Below are 11,652 nucleotides of genomic sequence, written 5' to 3' on the forward strand. Positions count from 1 at the left end.
GATCAAGGGGATGGGTCAAATGCAGAGGACAATATTCATTATACCTAGTAGGGATGTCCGATAATGGCTTTTTGCCGATATCCGATATGCCGATATTGTCCAACTCTTTAATTACCGATACCGATATCAACCGATATATACAGTCGTAGAATTAACACATTATTATGCCTAATTTGGACAACCAGGTATGGTGAAGATAAGGTACTTTTTTAAAAAAATGAATCAAATAAAATAAGATCAATAAATTAAAAACATTTTCTTGAATAAAAAAGAAAGTAAAACAATACAAAAACAGTTACATAGAAACTAGTAATTAATGAACATTTGTAAAATTAACTGTTAAAGGTTAGTACTATAAGTGGACCAGCAGCACGCACAATCATGTGTGCTTACGGACTGTATCCCTTGCAGACTGTATTGATATATATTGATATATAATGTAGGAACCAGAATATTAATAACAGAAGGAAACAACCCTTTTGTGTGAATGAGTGTAAATGGGGGAGGGAGGTTTTTTGGGTTGGTGCACTAATTGTAAGTGTATCTTGTGTTTTTTATGTGGATTTAATAAAAAAAACAAAAAAAAACAAACAAAAAAAACCCGATACTGATAATAAAAAAACAGATACCGATAATTTCCGATATTACATTTTAACGCATTTATCGGCCGATAATATCGGCAGACCGATATTATCGGACATCTCTAATACCTAGTGTGTGTGTGACAATCATTGGTACTTTAACTTAACTTTAACTTTACACATACAAACTGTAGCACACAAAAAAGCACATTTAATTAAAAAAAAAACGTTATTATGGTCTTACCTTTACTTATAAATGAAGTCCATGCGCCGCTGTTGTGCTGGATTAATGCACCCCCTGACGGGAGTGTTATATCAACTAAAGCCCACACTTAAACTTTCCACGTGCAAGATTGAATCTATTTAAAAAAGTTATTTAATAAGAAGTCAAAAAGTGCAAAAACAATAATGTTCGTGTTGGAGGAGTTGTGAATGAATGAAATATGAAATCCGTGCTGCAGTCTGCAGGTGTACCTAATGTTGTGGCCCTGCAGTCATTCACAACTCCTACAACACGAACATTATTGTTTTTGCACTTTTTGGCTTCTTATTAAATAACTTTTTGAAATAGATTCAATCTTGCACGTGGAAAGTTTAAGTGTGGGCTTTAGTCGATACAACACTCCCGTCAGGCGGTGCATTCTACGGAGGAGGCGGGGTTACTGCAAGCCTCAGCCAGTGCGTCTTTTGCAGCCGTTTTATGATTGCTCAGCACAAGAAATACGTTACACACATACAGTTGTTGACAAAATACACTGTACATTATATACCTCAGCTAACTAAACTATGGAAATGTGTAATATAATTCATATAGCAATACGCTCTCACTGCACAGCAGGTCAGCAGTTAGCCGAGTCATTGCGCAATCCATGTTGAGGCACAACGCAGTGACGTGCCTCAACTGGCTGCTGATCACCGCACCGTCTCTTCTCAGTATTTGAACGGCAAATGTGAAAATTCAGCGATTTTGAATAAAAATAATCTAAATTTAACTGGTGAACTTAAATGGAAAATAACTTTATAGTATAATCACTGGATACATAAAACAAATTTAATTAATTTTTTTTCTTTTTACATTTTTTTTTTTCCATGATGGCACGTGAGGCCCCGCCTCACCTGCCACCAGTGACTGCACGTCACTGTCGTGAATGTAGGATGCAACACCAGACTTCGATGCGCCTATGTGTTAGTGTCGCGTGTGACGTCACACAAACAGGAAGCCAGAGTAGACCCCCCCACTGTCTGGACCCCGTCTGACACGTGACGTGCCAATCAGCTGATGAGCCGCAGCCTGCGTGCGCGCTATTTAACGTCCGCGCGCCTAGGTCGCGCGCCCGCCGTCCACGATGCCGCCCTTGGAGAGAAGCCAGCAGCTGCACAGCAAGTCCTTCAAGCAGAGGAAGAGCTTTGGTAAACTTATTCTTCTTCTACACTTTTAAATCTTCTTCTTCTACACTTTTAAATCTTCTTCTTCTACACTTTTAAATCTTCTTCTTCTACACTTTTAAATCTTCTTCTTCTACACTTTTAAATCTTCTTCTTCTACAATTTTAAACCTTCTTCTTCTACTACACTTTTAAACCTTCTTCTTCCATAGACATGTTATAAGGCGCAACGTTGGCTGCTGTGACGTGAGAAATTGGACCGCCATCTTGAAGTGGTGATGAGGAGCTGGCGAGCAGCCTAAACTGACAGTTGACCGGTAGAAAACAAAGATGCTAAACTGACAGTTGACAAAGATGCTAAACTGACAGTTGACAAAGATGCTAAACTGACAGTTGACAAAGATGCTAAACTGACAGTTGACAGGTAGAAAACAAAGATGCTAAACTGATAGTTGACAAAGATGCTAAACTGACAGTTGACAGGTAGAAAACAAAGATGCTAAACTGATAGTTGACAAAGATGCTAAACTGACAGTTGACAGGTAGGAAACAAAGATGCTAAACTGACAGTTGACAAAGATGCTAAACTGACAGTTGACAAAGATGCTAAACTGACAGTTGACAAAGATGCTAAACTGACAGTTGACAGGTAGAAAACAAAGATGCTAAACTGACAGTTGACAAAGATGCTAAACTGACAGTTGACAAAGATGCTAAACTGACAGTTGACAAAGATGCTAAACTGACAGTTGACAGGTAGAAAACAAAGATGCTAAAGTGACAGTTGACAGGTAGAAAACAAAGATGCTAAAGTGACAGTTGACAGGTAGAAAACAAAGATGCTAAACTGACAGTTGACAAGTAGAAAACAAAGATGCTAAAGTGACAGTTGACAGGTAGAAAACAAAGATGGTGTTCAGCGTGTTCCTGCTCAAATGTGCGGACTGTTGAAAATGGGAATCGGGGGATTACTTTTCACAAGTAAGATTTAACATTAACGTACTATTGGTTGTATTTTGTGAAAATAATATTAGCACAGAGTTGAGAAGGAGCAAAGATCTTCAATAGTACTGAAGTCGTAGCCGCTAGCAAACAAGAGTATGACCATAATAGAATTGCTTTTCAATGAAATTAATTACAAATTAAAAATGTCATACTTGAATAACATAAAGTTGAAATAAATGATGAAGATAAAGATTGTAAAAGCCAACAGGGGTAAAAGTTAGGACCACATTCCACTGATGATGATGCATTCTCATTTTAGGCAAAGTATAAGACAATACTTTCTTAACAGTATAAGTGTAACCAAGAATAAGTCTTCAAGTAACAATATTCAAATACTAACATTGTTGGGTAAAACAGAATTTGGTTTTATTCTGAATCCAGTGAAACAGATTGGTGGTTTTAGCTGATATAAAGACTTTCAGGTGTTTATATATGTTTATGTTGAAGTATTTGGCAGATGCTTTTATCCCAAGCGACGTACATAAAACATACATATAAAACAATCAGTGTAAACATGGTGCACTTTTAAACCTTCTCCTTCTACTACACTTTTAAACCTTCTTCTTCTTCTACTACACTTTTAAACCTTCTTCTTCTTCTACTACACTTTTAAACCTTCTTCTTCTTCTACTACACTTTTAAACCTTCTTCTTCTTCTACTACACTTTTAAACCTTCTTCTTCTTCTACTACACTTTTAAACCTTCTTCTTCTTCTACTACACTTTTAAACCTTCTTCTTCTTCTACTACACTTTTAAACCTTCTTCTTCTTCTACTACACTTTTAAACCTTCTTCTTCTTCTACTACACTTTTAAACCTTCTTCTTCTTCTACTACACTTTTAAACCTTCTTCTCCTTCTACTACACTTTTAAACCTTCTTCTCCTTCTACTACACTTTTAAACCTTCTTCTTCTTCTACTACACTTTTAAACCTTCTTCTTCTTCTACTACACTTTTAAACCTTCTTCTTCTTCTACTACACTTTTAAACCTTCTTCTTCTTCTACTACACTTTTAAACCTTCTTCTTCTTCTACTACACTTTTAAACCTTCTTCTTCTTCTACTACACTTTTAAACCTTCTTCTTCTTCTACTACACTTTTAAACCTTCTTCTTCTGCTACTACACTTTTAAACCTTCTTCTTCTGCTACTACACTTTTAAACCTTCTTCTGCTACTACACTTTTAAACCTTCTTCTTCTTCTACTACACTTTTAAACCTTTTTCTACTACACTTTTAAACCTTCTTCTACTACACTTTTAAACCTTCTACTACACTTTTAAACCTTTTTCTACTACACTTTTAAACCTTCTTCTACTACACTTTTAAACCTTCTTCTTCTTCTACTACACTTTTAAACCTTCTTCTTCTGCTACTACACTTTTAAACCTTTTTCCACTACACTTTTAAACCTTCTACTACACTTTTAAACCTTCTTCTACTACACTTTTAAACCTTTTTCTACTACACTTTTAAACCTTTTTCTACTACACTTTTAAACCTTTTTCTACTACACTTTTAAACCTTTTTCTACTACACTTTTAAACCTTTTTCTACTACACTTTTAAACCTTCTTCTACTACACTTTTAAACCTTCTTCTACTACACTTTTAAACCTTCTTCTACTACACTTTTAAACCTTCTCCACTTTTAAACCTTCTCCACTTTTAAACCTTCTCCACTTTTAAACCTTTTTCTACTACACTGTTAAACCTTTTTCTACTACACTTTTAAACCTTTTTCTACTACACTTTTAAACCTTTTTCTACTACACTTTTAAACCTTTTTCTACTACACTTTTAAACCTTTTTCTACTACACTTTTAAACCTTTTTCTACTACACTTTTAAACCTTTTTCTACTACACTTTTAAACCTTTTTCTACTACACTTTTAAACCTTCTTCTCCTTCTACTACACTTTTACTTCTACTACACTTTTAAACCTTCTCCTTCTACTACACTTTTAAACCTTCTCCTTCTACTACACTTTTAAACCTTCTTCTTCTTCTACTACACTTTTAAACCTTCTTCTTCTTCTACTACACTTTTAAACCTTCTTCTTCTTCTACTACACTTTTAAACCTTCTTCTTCTACTACACTTTTAAACCTTCTCCTTCTACTACACTTTTAAACCTTCTCCTTCTACTACACTTTTTAACCTTCTTCTCCTTCTACTACACTTTTAAACCTTCTTCTTCTTCTACTACACTTTTAAACCTTCTTCTTCTTCTACTACACTTTTAAACCTTCTTCTTCTTCTACTACACTTTTAAACCTTCTTCTTCTTCTACTACACTTTTAAACCTTCTTCTTCTTCTACTACACTTTTAAACCTTCTTCTTCTTCTACTACACTTTTAAACCTTCTTCTTCTGCTACTACACTTTTAAACCTTCTTCTTCTGCTACTACACTTTTAAACCTTTTTCTACTACACTTTTAAACCTTTTTCTACTACACTTTTAAACCTTTTTCTACTACACTTTTAAACCTTTTTCTACTACACTTTTAAACCTTTTTCTACTACACTTTTAAACCTTTTTCTACTACACTTTTAAACCTTTTTCTACTACACTTTTAAACCTTTTTCTACTACACTTTTAAACCTTTTCCACTTTTAAACCTTTTCCACTTTTAAACCTTCTCCACTTTTAAACCTTCTCCACTTTTAAACCTTCTCCACTTTTAAACCTTCTCCACTTTTAAACCTTCTCCACTTTTAAACCTTCTCCACTTTTAAACCTTTTCCACTTTTAAACCTTTTCCACTTTTAAACCTTCTCCACTTTTAAACCTTCTCCACTTTTAAACCTTCTCCACTTTTAAACCTTCTCCACTTTTAAACCTTCTCCACTTTTAAACCTTCTCCACTTTTAAACCTTTTTCTACTACACTTTTAAACCTTTTTCTACTACACTTTTAAACCTTTTTCTACTACACTTTTAAACCTTTTTCTACTACACTTTTAAACCTTTTTCTACTACACTTTTAAACCTTCTTCTCCTTCTACTACACTTTTAAACCTTCTTCTCCTTCTACTACACTTTTAAACCTTCTCCTTCTACTACACTTTTAAACCTTCTCCTTCTACTACACTTTTAAACCTTCTCCTTCTACTACACTTTTAAACCTTCTCCTTCTACTACTACACTTTTAAACCTTCTTCTTCTTCTACTACACTTTTAAACCTTCTTCTTCTTCTACTACACTTTTAAACCTTCTTCTTCTTCTACTACACTTTTAAACCTTCTTCTTCTGCTACTACACTTTTAAACCTTCTTCTTCTGCTACTACACTTTTAAACCTTCTTCTTCTGCTACTACACTTTTAAACCTTCTTCTGCTGCTACTACACTTTTAAACCTTTTTCTACTACACTTTTAAACCTTTTTCTACTACACTTTTAAACCTTTTTCTACTACACTTTTAAACCTTTTTCTACTACACTTTTAAACCTTTTTCTACTACACTTTTAAACCTTTTTCTACTACACTTTTAAACCTTTTTCTACTACACTTTTAAACCTTTTTCTACTACACTTTTAAACCTTTTTCTACTACACTTTTAAACCTTCTTCTTCTTCTACTACACTTTTAAACCTTCTTCTTCTTCTACTACACTTTTAAACCTTCTTCTTCTGCTACTACACTTTTAAACCTTTTTCCACTACACTTTTAAACCTTTTTCCACTACACTTTTAAACCTTCTTCTACTACACTTTTAAACCTTCTTCTACTACACTTTTAAACCTTTTTCTACTACACTTTTAAACCTTTTTCTACTACACTTTTAAACCTTTTTCTACTACACTTTTAAACCTTTTTCTACTACACTTTTAAACCTTCTTCTACTACACTTTTAAACCTTCTTCTACTACACTTTTAAACCTTCTCCACTTTTAAACCTTCTTCTTCTCCACTGTTAAACTTTTTTCTCCACTGTTAAACCTTTTTCTACTACACTGTTAAACCTTTTTCTACTACACTGTTAAACCTTTTTCTACTACACTGTTAAACCTTTTTCTACTACACTGTTAAACCTTTTTCTACTACACTTTTAAACCTTTTTCTACTACACTCTTAAACCTTTTTCTACTACACTTTTAAACCTTCTTCTCCTTCTACTACACTTTTAAACCTTCTTCTCCTTCTACTACACTTTTACTTCTACTACACTTTTAAACCTTCTTCTCCTTCTACTACACTTTTAAACCTTCTTCTCCTTCTACTACACTTTTAAACCTTCTTCTCCTTCTACTACACTTTTAAACCTTCTTCTTCTTCTACTACACTTTTAAACCTTCTTCTCCTTCTACTACACTTTTAAACCTTCTTCTCCTTCTACTACACTTTTAAACCTTCTTCTTCTGCTACTACACTTTTAAACCTTCTTCTCCTTCTACACTTTTAAACCTTCTTCTTCTCCTTCTACACTTTTAAACCTTCTTCTCCTTCTACTACACTTTTAAACCTTCTTCTCCTTCTACTACACTTTTAAACCTTCTTCTTCTGCTACTACACTTTTAAACCTTCTTCTTCTTCTACTACACTTTTAAACCTTCTTCTTCTGCTACTACACTTTTAAACCTTCTTCTTCTGCTACTACACTTTTAAACCTTCTTCTTCTGCTACTACACTTTTAAACCTTCTTCTTCTGCTACTACACTTTTAAACCTTCTTCTTCTGCTACTACACTTTTAAACCTTCTTCTCCTGCTACTACACTTTTAAACCTTCTTCTTCTTCTACTACACTTTTAAACCTTCTTCTCCTTCTACTACACTTTTAAACCTTCTTCTCCTTCTACTACACTTTTAAACCTTCTTCTCCTTCTACTACACTTTTAAACCTTCTTCTCCTTCTACTACACTTTTAAACCTTCTTCTCCTTCTACTACACTTTTAAACCTTCTTTTACCACTTTTAAACCTTCTTCTCTTTCTTTAGCCACCAGGAAGCAGGAGGTGGCAGGAATCCGCTCCAAGTTCCCCAACAAGATCCCAGTCAGTACAGTATGATGATGCAATGACGGCAGGTGAGCCTAGTGACATCACTTCCTGTTGGCAGGTGATCATCGAGCGCTATGAGCGGGAGAAGTTTCTTCCTCCGCTGGACAAAACCAAGTTTCTTGTTCCTCACGAGCTCACCATGAACCAGTTTGTCACCATCATCAGGTAGTCTGTCTTCATTCATTATTATGAGGTCACATGACAGGCGGCTGCCATGGTTGTCATGGTTACGCAGTCAAGCATGTTGCCTATTAGCGTTAATGCGAGTCACATTCTTAATGTCCATCAGCATTGCAACACTTTACTGTGTACTTCTCACCATATACTAGTATTACTGTGTACTTCTCACCATATACTAGTATTACTGGATACTTCTCACCATATACTAGTATTACTGGATACTTCTCACCATATACTAGTATTACTGTGTACTTCTCACCATATACTAGTATTACTGGATACTTCTCACCATATACTAGTATTACTGTGTACTTCTCACCATATACTAGTATTACTGTGTACTTCTCACCATATACTAGTATTACTGGATACTTCTCACCATATACTAGTATTACTGGATACTTCTCACCATATACTAGTATTACTGTGTACTTCTCACCATATGTACTAGTATTACTGTGTACTTCTCACCATATGTACTAGTATTACTGTGTACTTACCATATGTACTAGTATTACTGTGTACTTACCATATGTACTAGTATTACTGGCTACTTCTCTCCATATGTACTAGTATTACTGGCTACTTCTCACCATATGTACTAGTATTACTGGCTACTTCTCTCCATATGTACTAGTATTACTGGCTACTTCTCTCCATATGTACTAGTATTACTGGCTACTTCTCTCCATATGTACTAGTATTACTGGCTACTTCTCTCCATATGTACTAGTATTACTGGCTACTTCTCTCCAGATATGTACTAGTATTACTGGCTACTTCTCTCCAGATATGTACTAGTATTACTGGCTACTTCTCTCCAGATATGTACTAGTATTACTGGCTACTTCTCTCCATATGTGTACTAGTATTACTGGCTACTTCTCTCCATATGTGTACTAGTATTACTGGCTACTTTTCTCCAGATATATACTAGTATTACTGGCTACTTCTCTCCAGATATACTAGTATTACTGGCTACTTCTCTCCATATATACTAGTATTACTGTGTACTTCAGCTACTTATCACTATATACTAGTATTACTGTGTACTTCAGCTACTAATTGGTGTCATGCTATATGAGATACATAATTGCATTACAATTAGTGTCATGCTAGGTTAGCAACTGTAGCATAGCTATGTGAGCCTACATGCTAACATTACAATTAGCATCATGCTAGATTAGCATAGTCAGGTCAGAGATCCAACTTTCCCACGTCTGTAACCAACCGAGGGATACGAGCAGAGGAGACTTTTAAGATGTGCAGTGAAGCCTGTGTAGCCAACTGACAGGGGGTTGATGCGTGGCTAAGCGGTGAGGTCAAAGGTGGTTCCCAAGCGGCCGAAGGTGACCCTTGACCCGGTGTGCCACAGGAACCGCATGGCGCTGCTCCCCTCGCAGGCCTTCTACCTGCTGATCAACAACAGCGGGCTGGCCAGCATGACCCTGACCATGGCGCAGGTCTACAAGGACCACCAGGACGAGGACGGCTTCCTGTACATGACCTACGCCTCGCAGGAGATGTTCGGCTTTTAACACGCTATTAATGTTCATGTAAATAGAAAATATGTTTGTGTGGATTTTAATGACGCAATAAATCTTATGTAAATTTCACATCATCGCTTTCTTATTCACATGCAACCAAAAGATGACCTTATTAAATATAATAAATATGACTTAATTAACTAAACTACAATCACTTCATAAAGTTACATCAATAATTATAACTACAATCACTTTATAAAGTTACAACAATAATTATATAACTATAATCACTTCATAAAGTTACACCAATAATTAGATATAACTACAATCACTTCAAAGGCAAGGCAACTTTATTTGTATAGCACTTTTCATACACAAGGCAGACTCCAAAGTGCTTCACAGCACCACATGTGGGACAACAAAGTGAAATGAAAGAAAATAAAAGCTAAGATTAAAATGCAGACAATAAAAAAATTAATTATAGATTTTAAAGTTACATCAATTATATAAAACTACAATCACTTTATAAAGTTACTTCAATAATAACTATAATCACAGTTACATCAATAATTACATATAACTATAATCACTTCATAAAGTTACACCAATAATTATAACTACAATCACTTCATAATACAAACCCCGTTTCCATATGAGTTGGGAAATTGTGTTAGATGTAAATATAAACGGAATACAATGATTTGCAAATCCTTTTCAACCCATATTCAGTTGAATATGCTACAAAGACAACATATTTCATGTTCAAACTCATAACCTTTTTTTTTTTTGCAAATGATCATTAACTTTAGAATTTGATGCCAGCAACACGTGACAAAGAAGTTGGGAAAGGTGGCAATAAATACTGATAAAGTTGAGGAATGCTCATCAAACACTTATTTGGAACATCCCACAGGTGAACAGGCAAATTGGGAACAGGTGGGTGCCATGATTGGGTATAAAAGTAGATTCCATGAAATGCTCAGTCATTCACAAACAAGGATGGGGTGAGGGTCACCACTTTGTCAACAAATGCCTGAGCAAATTGTTGAACAGTTTAAGAAAAACCTTTCTCAACCAGCTATTGCAAGGAATTTAGGGATTTCACCATCTACGCTCCGTAATATCATCAAAGGGTTCAGAGAATCTGGAGAAATCCCTGCACGTAAGCAGCTAAGCCCATGACCTTCCATCCCTCAGGCTGTACTGCATCAACAAGCGACATCAGTGTGTAAAGGATATCACCACATGGGCTCAGGAACACTTCAGAAACCCACTGTCAGTAACTACAGTTGGTCGCTACATCTGTAAGTGCAAGTTAAAACTCTCCTATGCAAGGCGAAAACCGTTTATCAACAACACCCAGAAACGCCGTCGGCTTCGCTGGGCCTGAGCTCATCTAAGATGGACTGATACAAAGTGGAAAAGTGTTCTGTGGTCTGACGAGTCCACATTTCAAATTGTTTTTGGAAACTGTGGACGTTGTGTCCTCCGGACCAAAGAGGAAAAGAACCATCCGGATTGTTATAGGTGCAAAGTGTAAAAGCCAGCATCTGTGATGGTATGGGGGTGTATTAGTACCCAAGACATGGGTAACTTACACATCTGTGAAGGCGCCATTAATGCTGAAAGGTACATACAGCTTTTGGAGCAAGATATGTTGCCATCCAAGCAACGTTACCATGGACGCCCCTGCTTATTCAGCAAGACAATGCCAAGCCACGTGTTACATCAACGTGGCTTCATAGTAAAAGAGTGCGGGTACTAGACTGGCCTGCCTGTAGTCCAGACCTGTCTCCCATTGAAAATGTGTGGCGCATTATGAAGCCTAAAATAGCACAAGGGAGACCCCCGGACTGTTGAACAACTTAAGCTGTACATCAAGCAAGAATAGGAAAGAATTCCACCTGAGAAGCTTCAAAAATGTGTCTCCTCAGTTCCCAAACCTTTACTGAGTGTTGTTAAAAGGAAAGGCCATGTAACACAGTGGTGAACATGCCCTTTCCCAACTA

The 11,652-nt window shown here is 35.8% G+C and overlaps 1 protein-coding gene across 1 annotated transcript; it reads left to right on the forward strand.

The window, feature by feature from the left end:
* Positions 1-1,894: 1,894 nt before the first annotated feature.
* On the forward strand, positions 1,895-9,772 carry map1lc3c (microtubule-associated protein 1 light chain 3 gamma). The gene is made up of 4 exons (XM_062032683.1): positions 1,895-1,991; positions 7,915-7,970; positions 8,035-8,141; positions 9,532-9,772. The coding sequence occupies exons 1-4, from the start codon at positions 1,928-1,930 to the stop codon at positions 9,692-9,694; spliced, it is 390 nt and encodes a 129-aa protein (XP_061888667.1). The 5' UTR covers positions 1,895-1,927; the 3' UTR covers positions 9,695-9,772.
* The last annotated feature ends 1,880 nt before the right edge of the window (positions 9,773-11,652 follow it).

This window comes from Entelurus aequoreus, linkage group LG22, assembly GCF_033978785.1.
Source record: "Entelurus aequoreus isolate RoL-2023_Sb linkage group LG22, RoL_Eaeq_v1.1, whole genome shotgun sequence".
NCBI lineage: Eukaryota > Metazoa > Chordata > Actinopteri > Syngnathiformes > Syngnathidae > Entelurus > Entelurus aequoreus.

Excerpts from the sequence above, each read along its gene's own strand:
- map1lc3c (XM_062032683.1), top strand. The coding sequence starts at position 1,928 with ATGCCGCCCTTGGAGAGAAGCCAGCAGCTGCACAGCAAGTCCTTCAAG. Across the intron at positions 1,992-7,914 it reads CAAGCAGAGGAAGAGCTTTG|CCACCAGGAAGCAGGAGGTG; the intron begins GTAAACTTATTC and ends CTCTTTCTTTAG. Across the intron at positions 8,142-9,531 it reads CAGTTTGTCACCATCATCAG|GAACCGCATGGCGCTGCTCC; the intron begins GTAGTCTGTCTT and ends GGTGTGCCACAG.